The sequence below is a fragment of the Mytilus californianus genome, unplaced genomic scaffold (assembly GCF_021869535.1).
Source record: "Mytilus californianus isolate M0D057914Y unplaced genomic scaffold, xbMytCali1.0.p SCAF_10, whole genome shotgun sequence".
Lineage (NCBI taxonomy): Eukaryota > Metazoa > Mollusca > Bivalvia > Mytilida > Mytilidae > Mytilus > Mytilus californianus.
The window spans coordinates 40,149,099-40,167,793 of NW_026262582.1; the positions used below are offsets into that span (position 1 = coordinate 40,149,099).

The 18,695-nt window shown below is 31.6% G+C and overlaps 1 protein-coding gene across 1 annotated transcript in view; it reads left to right on the top strand.

The window, feature by feature from the left end:
* Positions 1–4,696: 4,696 nt before the first annotated feature.
* Positions 4,697–18,695, top strand: part of LOC127718111 (protein Wnt-9a-like) — a 50,053-nt gene continuing 36,054 nt past the window's right edge. The window contains exon 1 of the mRNA XM_052224052.1: positions 4,697–5,471. Within this exon, the coding sequence (XP_052080012.1) occupies positions 5,392–5,471 (80 nt within the window). The 5' untranslated portion in view covers positions 4,697–5,391. The remainder of the gene's footprint in view (positions 5,472–18,695) is intronic.

Here is an 18,695-nt window from a genome sequence, read left to right on the forward strand (position 1 = left end):
GAAAGAGGCACTCATTTGGTTGTGAGGGATGTATAAATACGCAGCCGCGTCTGGTCGGACTATAAACGTTAAATTTAAAGCCTCGTGCAGGTTAAATGTCAAGCTCTATGCACGTTACAGTTCCCTTGCAAAAACTCTCTGATGAGTTCGTAAATTTATGGCCTGATGTAAGCATTTTCTGCTGCCAGTAGCAATCCCGACCTTCACCCCGGCCGACCTAATTTACAGAACCTATCTGTTGGAACACCTGGTATTAGCCGAGAAGCAACGAAGTCGAACTCGGCTTATAATATGATGGATGCCGTCTAAGCATCACAATTTGGTTTCTGGAAAAAATGAATATTTTGCTAACTAAGTATGATAATGCTGATGAGAAGATACTAGTACCTCTTTTGGATTTTGGGTCAATCGGTCAAAGGTCAAGGTCACAGCAGCTATTGATTGACTGGAATGACTATATTTTAGTTTCCGAATGTTATGTTTTGAACCATGTCTAATTTTTATTAAACTTGGTTTGATTATGCCCAATAGGTTGAAGAAGACCCTATTAATTTCGAGGTCACGAGGCCATAGCAGCAGTCTGATTCAGGCAATATTTTGGTTTCTAGGTAATATATTTTATACCATAAACTTAGTTTGATAATGTCCAGTGAGAAGAGGAAGACCCCTTTTAATTTATGGTTCAATAAGTCAAAGGTTAAGATCAAAGCAGCTATTGATAGACTAATATTTAGGGAAAAGTTTGGTTTCTGGTTCTCCTTTGAACTATACACAAAACCTTCGCCAACTTAGCTTGAGAATATCCCTTGGAAAGAATCAGATCCCTATTGATTGTTTGGTCGATAGGGCAAAGGTCATGGTCATAGTATCTTGACTTAAGATTTTTGACAAGTTTCTTTACGGGACAATATCTTTTGGGTCATCAATTAGATCTTTACCAATATTTTGTGGATAATATGCCTTAGAATAAATTCAAAACTTTAAATTTGAGGTCACTTTATCAAAGGTCTCGATAACAGCAGCAATTAATTGACTGAAACTTTGGATTTTTTTTCCCATTATTGACATTTATTGTCAGCATTGTTGCACTCTACATACCAAAACCAAAACATGTATAACCCGACCCCAAAATCAATTCCTACAAATCAATAAAGATCGAAACTAGGCATGTTTTATAAATTTGTTCTGTTTTGTTCTGAATTTGCACACACAAAAAAAAGATTTCCTATCGAACTTTAAGCGAACCCACAATTGAGAATTCCATGCGTAGTATCGTTTTATAATATTGTTATTTGGAGCGAAATTATGCCAAAATGGACACAATAACGTCACATTTGACACACCTTGGCAGATTTCGATATCTTTGATAAAAAAGGTGTATAAAACATGCATGTACCGAATGAATGATGTTCAATTATAATAACTTTAAGACGACACTTTTGCTCTTTTTCCTCTAAGTAAAATTAGTCATACTGTATATAATGTCTTTAAGTTAATAAATACTTCACCGTTTCTACAAAATCCTACTGACCAGATTAAACTGAAAAATCATGAAGTGTAAAAGCCTAATATCTCTTAAGCCATTTATTAACATGAAATGTAAAACATTTAGTGCTTTGAAGTTGTCCCAGAATATTGGCTTTTTTGTTATCTCCCTTGTGTAATGTTGTTATCTCCCTTGTGTAATGGTGATCTTTTGCTTTATCTGATACATCTTTTATATGATTTAATCAATAACTACTTATCTTTGGATTTTCAATTTCAAGATAAAATTGACGAAAGAGCACGCAAAAAAGTATATATGTATGTATGCGAAATAGTTTTGGTCCCAGAAATGTTGGGGACAAGGGCGAACAAGTACTCTCAGACCCACACTTTTCAAAAAGAAAGTACCTAGCAACAATATAACTTCGGGGAAAAATATTGTCCCAAGCTTTAATATTTCAAGGGATGTAATTCCAGTTTTGTTAAATTTCCTGGAAGTCTATTAGAACAATAATTATTAATAAAAGAACCTAGCAACCGAGTTTTTTTTTAAACGTTTTAACCCAGACTTTAACTGAAACAACTGAATTTCAGAAGGATTTAAGTGGGATTGCAGTTATGGTTAATTTCCTAGAAGTAATAAAATGGAAAGGACCTAGTAACCATATGTGTTTTGGAATTGTTATGATTTAAACATTGACAAGTTAAATTTGAATTTCAAAAGAATGTATATCCAATTATGGTATAAGTAAATCTCCTGGAAGTCTATCATAACAATAACGATAAGGAAAAGCGACTCGAAAAAATATATTTTCGAAACATTATGACTCAAACATTGACATGGAACAATTGAATTCCAAAAGAACGTGATTCCCATTTTGTGAAATTTACTGGAAGCCTCTTAGAACAATTATGATAGCGTAAGCACCTAGCAAACATAGATTTCTGAAAATGTAACTGAGAGTCTTTACAAAAAATAGGAATCGAAAGAGAAATTGTATTGTATGAGGCAAAAGTATGTGTATAATCCAGTGGAGAGTTGGTTTCAATTGGAGCAGGATTATCTATATTTACACCCCCATGTGATCCCTCTATATATACAATATACTTTAAAAAGCCCCAGTCTGAAAATTGTTACCTTATGTTAATAGGGACTTAGGACTAGCATGTCCTACAGTTTTGAAAACACCTGACATACGATTTCTGAGAAGTGCTGCAGACAAGTTTATACTGAGGAGAAAGAAAGATTTATAATCAAATTGGTGATAAAAAAAAACGACAGAAAAAATAGAGCAACTTCTTTTGGAAGCTTAATTAAGGTCCACGTTTAGTCCGAATAAGACTAAATCTAAAAAAAAAAAAATAAGACATTGACGATATTAAATCTTTTATTGCTATACTGATACATCCACTTTTTGGAATCCCCCCTCCAATGTATCAATAATCATGATAAGGATGAAATTTGAAAAAAAGGCAGGACAGGAGTTTTGAGTAAAAAAAAAGGCAGGATGAGCAACTTTGCCAAAAAAAAAAGGCAGGATGACCATTTATGTAAAAAAAGTCAGGATAAACTAATAAAAAAAAGGCAGGACCGAATAGAGTGAAAAATAAAAAGGCAGGACAGAGATTACAACTAAAAAAAAAATGCAGGACAAAATTGTTCATCCTAGCCCCCCCCCCCCCCCCCTCTACATCAAATGGTAGCTCCCTTATTGACATCTATTTTCTATATCTACATTGAATGCATCTAATGGAATGCTACATTTTTCTATGTTTAACCTATTTTCCTGTTTGTTTGATGGGTTGTTGTCTCATTAACAAATACACCCAATATATTTCCCTATTTCTGGTTTCATCAATCAATGTTGTATTACAATATATTTCGCAGTCTTTATTATGCGGTATGCTCTGTAAATAAGTTACTTTTTCCATCGGTTTATCCGTTTGTAATAAAATTATTTTTTTACAACATCAAACCTGCTTTTTAATGCATCATGTGAATCATTGGCGAATTGTGATATGGATTCAGGGGTTTCTTATCCGCAATTTTCGTCAGATAAAGAAACGACGAAAAATAGACGTTGACCTCCCCTTTCCCAGGTGGAATCCCCATTTTATAAATTTCTGGATCCGCACCTATCATTGGTTCATAAATATATTTTTCTAATTTTTTTTTTTATTATTACGCTCTGTGGCTTAATTTACTTCTTCTTATTATCCATTTGTTATGTTTGTATTTACATCAAAACTGCACCTTCGTGCATGTATCATGCATCATTAAAATGGATGTATTTTGCCATGGAAAGAAATAAATACTAAATCACTAAACAGCGGAGTTAATATATCTTATGAATGAAACGTACATCTCGGCGTAAAATTTATTCGCGTCAAATTAAATATTTTATAATCTTTTAGTAACTAAAGTAATTGCTTTAAACTGATAAAGAGAGATTTATTTATTTTTATTTCCGATTTTTTCATTGGTTAAGTGTAGATTTCTGAAAATACATAGCAACACGGACAGTTAAATTTTAATGTATTGCCTTCGGAATTAAATAAAAAAAGATAGAAGCATAGATAGCTTTTTGTGGTCAGATAACGAAAAATAAAAGAATGTCGCGTAAAATATCATTCATATATATATTTGACAAATAACTTGAGTTTTTCATGATGAAAATAAATTAAAGATTCTTTAATTTGACTGAAATACCGAAATCATAGCTGACCATTATATGTAGACATATCATCACATCTTAATAAAAGTAAGAAGAAATTGTCAAAATAAATCAAGTTCTTCGTGATTAATGGCTATTTTGAGAGAAATAGATTGGTAGAATTGAACATCACGATATACACTCCTATAATAAGAGATAAAAGTCGCACCTTAACAGTTCGATCTTTCTATAATTAATCGTGATGGCCTTTATGTGAATTCTTGAATGATTCCTCTTCACTGAGAGCTGCCACCTAATACAGCGATGGGGGCGGGTTTGATGGCGGTCACTTCCATTAATAATGACTCTCCAATGACCGCCCAGATTTCATAAATCTTAAATATAATCTTATACGAATTACCTGGGACAATGTTATAAATCCTGTGATAAAAATCTACGTTTTAAAAATTACTTAAGCGAAAAATTTCAAAACTTTTTTCGCATATCTCTTTGTAACCTCTCCAACCCATACATCACATCTATGTAAACATGAGAGCGACAAGCAACAAGCTGTTGGTGACATAACTGCCCGCGAATCAATCAACGCAAGACGGAAAGTTATCTCACTCCATATGATACAACGTACGTCCATTGATTAAATACATCAACGAACTTACGACATGTTAGAACCAACAGACGATAGATAGCACGTGCTAGTGAAACCTGGATGTGTAACAATCTCCCGCAGTGTGGCGCTGCTAGAAAATCACGCACAGAATGTTCGAAAAGTTTTGTTATTCATGATTTTTTCTGTTAAAGGTTAATCCAACGATTCTTTGAAGGAAATTTGATAAATTTAATTTCACGACAGGAACTCGAGAAATCAAACAAAATTTTGTTTGTGTTGAACTTCGGAATATTTAAAGTTTAGTCTATATTAATATTCCAGCGAACATGATAAATTCGCGATAAGGCGATCTTTGGTGACCCTGTAGAATGATATTAAATTTTGATTTTAAAAGTTGAAAGCAGCAAGAAAATAAAAGAAATGACAATATTTAGGAGTTTATATTAATATGTGACACTATACCTTGCTCCAAAAATGTAAAATGAATCTGGAGTGTTTAATATAATACCACGGATAATTTACATAATAAAATAATCTTGTGAATGCTCAAACCACAAAGGATGAAATTTTGGATATCATGAACAAATTTGGAACAATGTACTTGCATAATAGGTGGTCCACACGATGTTACTGAATCAAGTTCTGTTATTTTTTGGGATTATTTGTTCAATATCATCATCTCCGACGGTTTTAGCGTACTTTGGGTATGTATACTTTTTATCTTCCAAAAAGAGGTTATTGCATCTATGCTTATACTTGGGGAACCTTTTCCATCAAATAATCTTGATGAAATGATTTTTTATATGTATATGTTTTATATACATTTATGCTATTTGTATTTTGTCACAATTAACCTTTGGGTATGTATATTTTATCATTCAAAAACAGCGGCTTCTACTTAGGGAACCTTGGTCATCAAAGAATCTTAATGAAATGATTTGTTGTATGTATGTGTTGTATGTTATTTGTATTTTGTCACAATTAATTAAGCTGTCTCATGCTTATATGACAAAAAAAGTTATTATTTATTATCACAATACTTTTGGCAATAGCAATCACCTATTAAAAGTTGAGGTAAATTTGGTAAGCAGATAGCGCCTAAATCTATCCCCTGAAATCAAATAACAATAAAATATTTAGGATGCAATCACATACATTGTATAGTCTTAAATTAATATGTCAAATAATCAATAAATACTTTAGAATGTAATCATAATCCTAAATTAATAGGCTAAGTAATCGTTGCACTAAAAATGCAAGAAAAATGTTATTAGTTCGATTTTAATGTATTCAGTTACAAGACTTAATGTTTAAGCTCCATCAGAAACTAAATATTGTGTCTTGTGAGGTTTCTGGGTCTTTGATCACAACGAAATTTGCTAAGATTGTTATAAAAAGAATATTTCCTAAGCTTTAGAGAAAGGATTTGTATAGTAAACAATACTATACAAATCCTTGTTTAGAGTAAACACTTTTTTACTGTATTATTATTTTTTCTAATTAAATGTAAGAATTGTGACCTTATTATTGTAGAAATGTGAGAAGTAGCGATTTTATTTTTTAAAATCTTTATTTTTGTTATTGTTTATTAAATAAGGCGTTTTAAGGAAATATGGAAATTGTGGAAATTTCGTATGTTGTTTGCAATGGTCCATTGTTTGTTGTTTTTTTTTATCGGTTCTTTGGCCAATATTACACGCATAACTAGACGAAAATATTCGTCAACTGTTATGTAATTTCTGTCAGAAGTATAAATATATTGATTGATTGTTATTTGTTGTTCATCCAGTACCAAATTATTTTATGCACATTCAGGGCGAGTCATAAAAAAGAAACATTCCATTCTCGAGGATAAAATAATATCCTAGTTAATTTTCACACCATATCATCAGAGAAAAATTTTGAATTGTCATCATTTTCATAAACCTAGAGTTGATCTTTTTAACCCTTTTACACAAGGAGAAAGAACCGCATATGAATAACAAAAAATATACATTGAATTATTAAAATAACAACTTATTTAATGTAAGAAGTTAAATATGTAATTTAAAGCGACAGCAAGTATCTAAAATTGTCGTAATAAATGTACGAAATTATGTATTGTAGCATTTAGGTAACATTCATAGTCGGTGAGATATTTTTGGCTTTATTATTATGTTATCCCAATATACATTGACAATTGTCTGCAGTAGACATATATCTTAATGATTACTTGTGGTTTTCTACAGGCTAATAATCGATGAATATTAGTACATCTGGTTTAAACTATAACCCCCAACCCCCCATTGTGTGTGCTAAGAAGCTTTTCTTATGTACTTGCTTGAAATACGTTTGGCTGTAAGTTTCCAGTTTATGAAATTAAGATATTGTCATAAAATTAAGGTTGGTCGTAGAGAGTTTTGGTTGTTTTGTTTGGAACTTGTAGTTTAAAAACTTTCACACATTTTTTTTTTTTTTGCTTTCCACACCATGTCTCGAGCGATACGAATGAAGGTTTTAAAAAAAGCACGCGGTGTGTGCATGGAACTCATATACATTATTTGGAAAGCAAAAAATGTACACCCTCCATCTAAAAAAAGTTTTAAAACTCAACTAGGGCCAACAAGCCATTATTATTGTCATCATCGCATTGGTCCACAAATTATAATATCATACATCGTTTGGTGGAGACCTAGTTTGATTCCGTCAATTAAATTTTAGGGATAGAAATGTTCCGTCGAGAGAATAAAAAGAAAAGTCATGACACACTGAAGATTTATCAACGTTGAATTTTTGTCTATGCCACTGGAATAACAATTTTACAGTACAACTACAAATTATATTCTCAAAGACGTTTAAAAAGTTGAAGTGAAGTAATTTTAAAGCTTTGCAGTTCCAAAATATTCCTACGTGCATGCTCTAATTGGACAAGGACCAGTAGAAATCGTATTTAACTCTGTAATTACATTTTTAGAAAGCGCTCTATCATTTTGTCTATTGGGGGCTAAAACACCTTAATCATAAATTACACACTACTTGCGACTATACTTTCATGTCTGATTAGAAAAATCATTTACCCAATTGATGCGATTTGACAAGTGTTCGTAAAGAAATATTACGTCTTGGCTTTTATCGGTTGGAAGACAATCGTATGTTCTTATTTCTTGGCAGCGTCTTTTTGGTTGTTAGTTGTTCTAGTATCTTTGTTAAATCAGAACGAATAGCAATAAAAAAAAACAGGTCAAATATTGTAACTGTGGTAGTGATTTTTGTGCAATTTTAATTAAAAAAAAGAAGATGTGGCATGATTGCCAATGAGACAATTAACCACCAGGGTTCAAATGAAGTTGATCTAACTGGCAATTATAGGCTACCGCACGGCCTTCAACAATGAGAAAAACCCAGGCCGTATATATAGGCGGCTATAAAAGGCCCCGACTTGAAAAAATTCAAAAGAGAAAACTAACGGCCTAATTTAGAATGAAGCTATTTTCCAAAAACAAATATGCCTGGCATGAAGCAACGACAACCACTGAAATACTGGATCTTGACTTGGGACAGGCATATAAAGAAAGTGGCAGGGTTAGACATGTCTGTGAGTCTTAACGTTTGTCATAATCCTTCAAACTATAGTTTTTAAGATTTAAAATTTCTAAATTACAAACTACTGGTGTGTCCATAAACTATAGAAACATTTATTACATTCAACAATTTGAATTTTTGTATTTGCTTTTAATGTTTTCTTCCTCAATTCAAATTCATACTCGTCCTGAACATGCATGCAATATTTGTAACTGGACGTTAAGCAAACATCAATCAAATTAATAATGACAAGTATTTAGATTTTCTCAATATTGTCTAATTTCCCCATAATTTTGGCACCTTAAACAATTAGGTTTAAAATTTATAAATTTTCATTGAATATATTTATCTTTCATAACATTATTTACAGTAACAACACAAAATACTTTGATCAAAGCAACAATAACACGATTTCTGTCATCGTGTAAATTTCCCGCGGATAAGTTATATCATTCTGAACTCAAAACAATACAACAGAGTTATATTTTATCGAAAATCCGAAATATACCTTTTGAATGATATAATATTTCAGTGTTTATTTAAAAAAAAAGTAAGTAAGTAAAACTTTATTTTGATTCGGCATATTGACAAACATACAAACATAAGCTCTAATGAGCTTTTCACCGAATATAAAAACATATGCAATAACAAATAAAACAAGGCATGCAGCATGCAAATAAATAATAAAAAACAGCACCACATTTAACTCTAGCATATACATGTATCTTGCTAAATGCCAAAACATATATATGAAGCACTAATACAGGAATAATTTAAAAAATTTGCAGTTTAAAATTTTTTTTTAAAATGATTTATAAAGTAAAAATTTCAAATCTTGTAATTATTAAAATGTAAAAACAAAATTTCAGTTTCAAACCTGGTACAAAGTAGTATGAAACACTGAACTTATAGAATTTCGATACAGTTGCTCTGTTCTAGACCACACTGGAAATATATAACAATATTTGTCATTTGACATATTTAATAATTCAATCCATTTTACTATATAGTTATCATCGAACTTTCCTTGTCCTTTGAATGACTGGTATACAAAATATATATAGGAGCAATATATATAAGGGGCTGTATATAAAATATGTTAATAGGGTTTACATAACAGAGGATAAAAAGGTGACAAAATAGTAATATATTGAGAATAGTGGGTAAAAAAAGGATAAAGAATGAGAACAATGTGAAAAAAAACACCAAATAGATAAAAACAGAAAAAAATGGCTTAAAATTAGACCAAAGATATAAAGATTGGGACACATCGAGACCCACGTACATATATTTAATGCTAATTCATACACAGTAAATAGTATGACAAGCAAATTCCAAAAAATTAAAAATTGTAAATACATTATTATTTTAATAATATATGAATTTGTTTGATTTTATTTAAATATTATCTTCCTAAGCAGAAAATATTAAGTATAATCTTAACAAAGCAAAACTTAAAAAAAAGCCTAAAAATATAATACCCGTGTTTTTTTTCTCCCTTTTGTAAAGTGTTTGTTTATATATCTTTTCTTTTTTTTAAATAGTAACGTCCCAAAAGTATTAGCTAATCTTATTCTTTAAAAAAATAATTGATATTTGTTTGCCCAACGTCCATTGACAAATATTTCATCCATATTCAAGTTACCCGGGTGATAAGGGAGATAGTCCGTTTAATTTGATTTCTTTGTAGACTGCTCCTCTTTTTATTAATCTGAAAGTGAAAGGCTTTTACAAATATAGGAACTGTGGCATCCAAAATACCCGGATGACAGGGTAGAAAATCACATTAAATTGATTCCTTAAAGACTAATCAGGAACATAGAAAAAAAGCGAAGTGTCTTGTCTTATATAATTGCTAGTGATGAAATGATGGTAATTGAAAATTTCATTTTAGGATGTTATGTAATAACCCAATGATAACATGTTGTTTCGATATCGCCATTATAAACAAAAAAAGTTATATATGATGACATTTTCTTTGTGTACTACGTGTGTTTCTGGCATAATCTCCACAACATACTAAGCCAAAAGTTTTCAAAATATAGGTAATCTAACGAACAGTTAAACAGGGTATCCCTTATTTTATTGATTTTGTATTTTGTATCATAGATCAAATTTATTCGTTCAGTGTATGTTCACTTGTGTTAATATGTCTTTTGATTAAGTTAAGCCATATCAATTGATATTTTATAGTGCGACTTTCTATGTTGTGATGTTACACTATTGTTTCAGATAAGGGTGAAGGTTTGGTACTATTAAAACGTTTAAACCCGCTGCAATTGTTTGCACCTGTCCTAAGTCAGGAATCTGATCTTCAGTAGTTGTCGTTTGTTGGTGTGGTTCATAAGTGTTTCTCGTTTCTGGTTTTTTATATAGATTAGACCGTTGGTTTTCCCGTTTGAATGGTTTTACACTAGTAATTTTTGGGGCCCTTTATAGCTTGCTGTGTGGTGTGAGCCAAGGCTCCGTGTTGAAGATCGTACTTTGACCTATAATGGTTTACTTTTATAATTTGTGACTTGGATGGAGAGTTGTCTCATTGGCACTCATACCACATCTTCTTATATCTATATATACATTTTTAAGTTTGATGACCCGGCAACTGTTTGACAAAAAACGATATTATGATTCATGTATTAGTTGTTGATTGCGAAACGTTCTTTTTCAAGTATTACATGTATATATTATCATAACAAGAACCGGTTAAACAATATTGAGCTTAATGGTATTTTATATAGGGAATGCGAACATATAATGTGTACTGTTACCGTAAAACTAGGTTGCAATGGGTAAAATAAGATATGGTTTTAGCAGACCACCTACGAGCCTCTTAAATATTATGATCTCTTATATGGAGACAAACTTACTCTCTCCCAGCATTTAACTCCACAATCCTGCCTAACATAAACTGTACCCTGGCATCAAAGTCATCCGGATGGCTAAAGAGAAAATCTGGCAAATATGATTTCGTAGTAAAGTAGTTCCATTTTCATTTATCTGAATGGCTCTATCTAATCATTAATTAATTGTTTGCTGCATGCGAAACGTTCATTTTTTTCCAAATGGTACATGTATTTTTCCATAACAAGAATATGTGAAACAATATTGAGAAATTTATATTTCGTACTTTATTTGGCTTTTTAAATTGTTTTGCTTCAAGCGTCCCTCATGAGACTTTTGTATACGAAGCGCGCGTCTGGCGTACACAATTTTAATCCTGGTATCTATATATATATATGGTGTGTTTGTTTATAGCGATTAGGGGATTTCGTTTTGCAAGGGAAGCACATACTACACTGGGAGATGTGCACGCGATAATTTCCATCTGGAACAAAAAAAAAAAGAAAAAGAAAAGAAAAGAAAACACATTAGTAGAAATCATAGTATATAAAGTAGATATAATTATGTTTGATTACTTACTTATTTATCTTATAATCAGCATGTCAGTTTTATTATGATAAGAATATAAACATAGGTGATAGTATTGACAACATAAATCTGTATGGATTTTTTGCCATTTTTTATCGAAGGCTAATCAGCAGGTTACTTTTTCTACCGCCGATTTATTTTTAATTTCCTCTCGTACATACAGTGACATACCAGATTCAAGAACAAATAAAACAAAATGACAGAAAAACAGTTTGATTTATAAATAAACGAAATGAAATCAAATCAATAGTGTATTTTGCAAATACGTCCAAAAATATGCATTGTATATTTTTCAAGGTCTGTAACAGTATTATGCCTCTTTCGTAAAGTATTTTTGTTTGTTTTATACACCAAATATTTAAAATAAACCAAGTCTGTTACGCCATTTTTCAGTATGCTTTACTTTTCATTTCAGTGACTAATAATCATTATGCTATCTTAAATTAAATTTAAATCTTGCCCCACTAAACGTTGCCATCCAAAGGTGTTATATATTGTATTTTTAACATTTTAGAAGAGCACCGATGAATTTATAATCGGAGAATGACAATTATTTATTAATCAGAAAGCTATCTTAGAAGTCACATGGAAAACTATCCAACAAATTTAAAGAAAACGATACACTTTTATTCCTTACTTTTCAGCCTTTAACCGTCAAAACATGAACTGTTGTAATGTCATTAAGGTGGTACCCAACACCTTGACTAATATTAATTTGGCTCGTTTAATTTTCATAAAATTTTGACCAAATGTTTACTTTGACCCTTTGACAAAAATATAAAAATTTCAAAAAATTTGAACCAACCACTTTATCAGAAAAATTTCATTGGTTATATAGCAGTTTGACAAACACTAATTTTGATCATTGAGAAGCTTTATATTTTCTTAACAATACAACGTGATTAAAATGTTTAGCTGATTTTTACAGAGTTATCTCCCTGTAGTGTTAGGTACCACCTTAAGTGGTACGTGTAGTCTAAAAATTCTTTGAAGGAATCTATAATTATATATATACATATCGTGTAAGCATAGTTTATATTAATATGTATTTGTACATTAAATGTATGAGAAAAAAAAAGAGAAGTTAAACTAGTATGAGGTGTATTTTCTCGATTGACGATCGTTGGTATCTTCTCAGGGGCAACAAAAAATCGGGTGGGGTTTGAACGGAACCAATTACCCATAAATTTTTGGCAAAAAAAACCAGTATTGAAACCGAAAAGATGGAAGAGGACTCTGACTACTTTCTAGACCTTTTTGTCACTTTCAGAAATGTATACCCCCCATTCCCCTTTGTCCCACTTTTTAGTCTAATCATACGCCACTGCATCGTAAATATATTTCCCTCACCTTTGACGTTTTATAGGTATTCTGTATTAACCTTCACATTATTTAAGAAGTCCAAATGTTTTTGATATACATTTATATATATAAACTACTTACAGTTTACATTATAAATATTTATATGCCTGTCTATCAACATCATCTTTCGATCTGTATCAAATCAAAGTATAGTACACGTGTACTCGTATATGTTGTGTGATTATAGATGATGTATTTATTCGAAAAAAGTCGTTCTGAACATGCATGTGTTTTTCTATGTTGTGATGTTATACTATTGTTCCAGAAAAGGGAGAAGGTTTGGTACCATTAAAACGTTTAATCCCGCTGCAAATGTTTGCACCTGTCCTAAGTCAGGAATCTGATTACAGTAGTTGTCGTCTGTTTATGTAGTTCATACGTGTTTCTCGTTTCTCGTTTTTATATAGATTAGACCGTTGGTTTTTCCGTTTGAATGGTTTTACACTAGTAATTTTTTGGGGCCCTTTATAGCTTGCTGTTCGGTGTGAGCCAATGCTCCGTGTTGAAGGCCGTACCTTGACCTATAATGGTTTACTTTTATAAATTGTAACTTGGATGGAGAGTTGTCTTATTGGCACTCATACCACATCTTCCTATATCTATGAAATATTTACAGCTTGACGTTAAGCAAACAACAATCAAAAAACTTTTCACACAAACGAATATTTTTCTACTTCTAACATGGATAATTCTTAAATGTATTAAATAGTTGATATTCTGATGAACAGCGATTCGGAGATTTACCGGAACAGGAAGACGGCAAAATTGAATTGAATGTGTTGAATTTTAAACAGTCTTTAATTATACATACAATGTTTTTGCCAAAATGAAAAATAAGTGAAGGCCGAAGGAAAAGCATACAGAAAATAATTTAAACACCTGACAGGCTAATCTCTATGACATATATGAAGAATGATTTCGATGAAATCAAATATTTTAGAGATTTTCGAATTCAAGTGCCTAAATAATTGCCAATATGATGCATCTTTTTTTAAATAAAAACATGTTCGTCTTTCTCTTTGGAATTTAAACATATCTACATATAGCTCATAAGGAACTTCTATATTATTCGATAATTATACATGTCTGAGTCTGGCAATTATTCCTGAAATATGAAGAACTCTTACAACTACTCTTCTGGCATGTTAGATTTTTGAATCACTTTTATGTAACTGGGAGGTTTGGCGTAGCATATAAGCTGGTTCAACCTAACGCTTTCATTTAAATAAATAAATAAATAAATAACACGATTTCCAATCGACCAAACTAATTCCACACAACTTTGATCTGTAACTTTTGTTCGTGAACATGGTGAACTCACATGCATCAAATTATGTAATCACAAAGTACGAACTACGTAAATGCCGACCAGCTATACAGATCACTCGGCTATCGTGGCCTCAAGATTGTACACGCCAAGGCTATCAGAATATAAGATCGCTTTGTAAGTTACGCTATCCACAAGAAAAGAAATTGTCCTGTGTTGTCATGTAGAGACCTTTTATAGCTGACTTTACGATATTGGTTTTGCTCATTCTTTAAAACCATTTAGTTGCTTACAGCCAAGTCATTTTGACTTTTTGACTATGGAAGATAGTTGTCTCACTGGCAATACTTCCACATCTCCTTTTATTTATATCATATTTAAATCCTTATACACAACGCGTATTTAAATATAATTGAAAATTCAGTTTCTGAAAGACATTGACCTCTATATCAAGTTGAACAGAAAGGTATTGGCCTCTATTTCAAGTTGAAGAGAAAGGTATTGATCTCTATTTCAAGTTGAACAGAAGAAAGGTATTGCCCTCTATTTCAAGTTGAACAGAAAGGTATTGGCCTCGATTTCAAGTTGACCAGAATAGAAATTGACCTCGATTTTAAATTTAACAGATGTTAATCAATTACAGAGAATACAAAACACGTGTTATTATAGAAATAGAGGCAGGAGATACCAAAATCAGAATCAAAACACATAAGTCGAAGAGAGATCGTCAAGGTCATGGCAAAAAACGAAAAACGAATGGAGATCGACAAGGTAATTGCAAAAAACGAAAAACGACATAAAGACAGACACTACATACAAAACTTAAGCCTAAGCAACACAAATCCCACCAAAAGCCGGGTTAGTCTCAGGTGCTCCGGAAGGGCAATCAGCTTATATTTAGAACACGTAGTTATCTTGATCTTAATCAGAAATGAATTTTCAATGGCATTTTTACGTTGATGTTAACCATTTTATCACGTCACATTAGAACAGAACTTATTGGGTTTTTGTTTAATTTGTTCTAGCCCTATAAATGCATTGAATATTATCCATTTCACATAACATGCAATAAAAAAAAAAATCTTAAGTTCAGCTGTAATTTCAAGAGTGGCAACTACATGTTTTAGTTAATTCATTCATTAAGTGAAAATGTACAATCAATTATGAAATATCATTTAAACTAGTCATGTCCCTTAACAATACATGGGTTTCTTGCAAGATGGAACCCACGAAGATTTACGATGAAGTAGCAGCAATGTCGACATAATGGAGTTCCTATACATATATTTAAGACAAAAAAAACTTTTGTAAAGGGTTCCCCTACCTTCCCAAATTGTATGCCTCAAAATGCTTCCCTCAAGTTTTTATTTGCAGATTTGGAAGTGACTTGTGAGAAAATTACAAGTTATATTAATTGTACCAAAAAAATACATAAGATTAGCATTCTCACACCTATCCGTCCTTTGTTCCACAAGAAGGAAACGCTTAACACACATATATTTTAGTTTGACCAAATACATATTTCAGTACATTTTTCTAGACTCACTTTCATCAGTCCTGCTTATTTTCCATAAAAGAGGGACGAAAGATACCAGAAGGACAGTCAAACTCATGGATTGAAAACAAACCGACAACGCCATGGCCAAAAATAAAAAGACAAACAGACAAATAATAGTACAGATGACACAACATAGAAAACTAAAGACTAAGCAACACGAACCCCATAAATATTCATATATGGATAAAATTTAATGTAATGTCCATTTATGAATTAAGTGTTAGATTTTTTATTGCAGCGAACTTATCAAAAGTGAAATCTTTTGTTGACTGATGCAGGATTTTCTAATATTCCATCCTCAAATTTTAGATAAGTGTTTGTCGAAGTGTTCAAACATGTTAAAAAAAACAAAAACAATCTCGTGTTTATTTGAAAGAAATTCATTAGCTTCCTTCTGTATTGTTCAGAGGTATCTTTGTGAATTAAAACAAACGCATGTTATCTACTAAAAATCCCCTTCATTCTACGGATGAGTATTGCTCAGAGGCTTTCTTTGTGAAATTAAAACGGTGCAGGTTATCGTCAAGCGTAATTTATAATTCAAATCATACCCTTAAATACCCATTATTCTGCAGTAGCGTATTTTCAAAAAAGCAGAAAAGGTGAGGGCGGATGCATAACTACATGCATCTTCAAGACTTCATCTCAGCAGTTGCAGCGGATTATCGCAAGATCTGTGCTAGAGTTTGTGACGTCCTAATCAATTATATTTGATAGAAACATAATCCTGTCGTAATTAAATGCGTATTAAGCTTTCTCATTAGACTTACATCGGTAATTGATTCCCAAGGTCGGACAGGTACATAACATATACATGTATATTGATAGTATCACACATACGTGTATCATGGTATTCTGAATATATGTCTTACTATCCTCTTTGCACTTCTAAATTGTTGGAGGTAGACTAAGTAGGTAACTGTATTTGATTTGAAAGTGTTTCGCAGTCAACAAGAAATTCTTACATTAAAACAAATGTTTTATTCTCCTCTTTACACTACTATATTGTTTGGGATAGACCAGGAAGATTTATGTATTTGATTTAAAAGTGTTTCGCTGAAAACAAGACACTCTTAAAGCATAAACATATTTTTAATATAAACCTATACCAATCGCAGGGTGCACGACTCGTGTTTTTTTTCTTTTTCTTTTTAAACAAACATAAACAAAAAACAACCTTCTCTAGGTATGATCGAGAGCAAAGTTTATTTAGCAATCTGACTACATGTACATTTGTTCAGTGGCAACTATTTCATGCATATTTATGTCAAGAACAAACTATAAGTGTTAAATTCAATAGGTAGGGTATGCAAAGCGAATCGAATGGGATGATGTTGCCAAATGAACTAAAGAGCAACAAAAACCTTGAATCTTATATTTTGGTGTTAAAGATTATCTGTCAAAAAAGGAAAGCAACGATTTTAATAGCAAATTTTTGTTTTATTGATTGGCTTTTATATTCTAGTCATTGTCATTGTCATCGTAAATTTTTAATTTTAGCATAATTAGTATAAAGCCTGCCAAAATCGTGATATCTTATAACTATATTTAATATTTTTAAGAATGTAACATAAAGAGACCCCATTGGAAATAATGTCTGCTATTGTTTTACATTACTTTTGTAATGTTTTATGTTGATATTTGATCAAATAAATCTATTTATGAAGTTTAGCCTGCCTCTGGAAAATGTTGGTATTTTAGAATGGTGGAAGCAATTTTGTCATACGACGGTACTAACAGACATCTCATAGAGTTGTTGCAAAGTTTCTATACGTACAAGCATATTGGTACTTCCCCTTCTCGAGACATCAGAATGACCGCCCCCATTATGGCTGGACGTGGGTGCGTATTTATTTAGGGGGTCATCCTGCAATATGTCCTTATTTTAAAGTAACTCATAATAAATACAAGATATTCAATTACACATAATGGCTTTGTGGTGTACACGAATAAGAACCAGCTAATTGTAAAGACTTCGAAAAGGAGTTAGAGGAAGTTTTTTTGCCACCAAGCTTTGATTTTGCTAATAAATGCATCTGGGGTATATTGGGTATCTTGAACGGATTTTTTACTCCAGCAAATATTGTGACACAGGAGAAGCTTTCCAGTCGCTTTGAAATGCAACTATGATTGGTTTTTTCACGATTATTGTTTAAAAATTCTATTCATGTATAACACGTAATAAATTTCGTGTCCCCGAATGTTTTTTCTTGATTTACCTTCACCAGGAATATACAAACTTAAACCTAAAGTGAGGGATGTATTAATACGTAGGTCTACACGTTACGAGCAATATGTCCAAAAGGGACCTAATAGGAATATAGCCAAATTCATCTAAAAGATGTATAAATAATTTTTTTTCTTGATTTTTGTCTTAAAAGATCATATTTTAAAAAATCAGCATTGACTTAACAGCTTTTATTCAAAGTTTCCATATTGTCTTTTTAGCTTTTATTCAGTTTCCACATTGTCTTAAAAGCTCTAATTCAAAGTTTGCACATTGTTTTTAAAGATTTTATTCGAAGTTACCACTATGTCTTAAAATCTTTGATTCAAAATTTCCACTATGTCTTAAAATCTTTTATTCAAAGTGTCCGCTATGTCTTAAAAGCTTTTATTCAAAGTTTCCACATTCTCGCAGCAAGGTATACAGAAAATTTACATTGTCGTCTGTTTATATGTTTATCGGTTCTATTGTTTGCTTAGGACATCTTGTTTTCATTAATAATCAAGTAGTACTTTGATAATTAC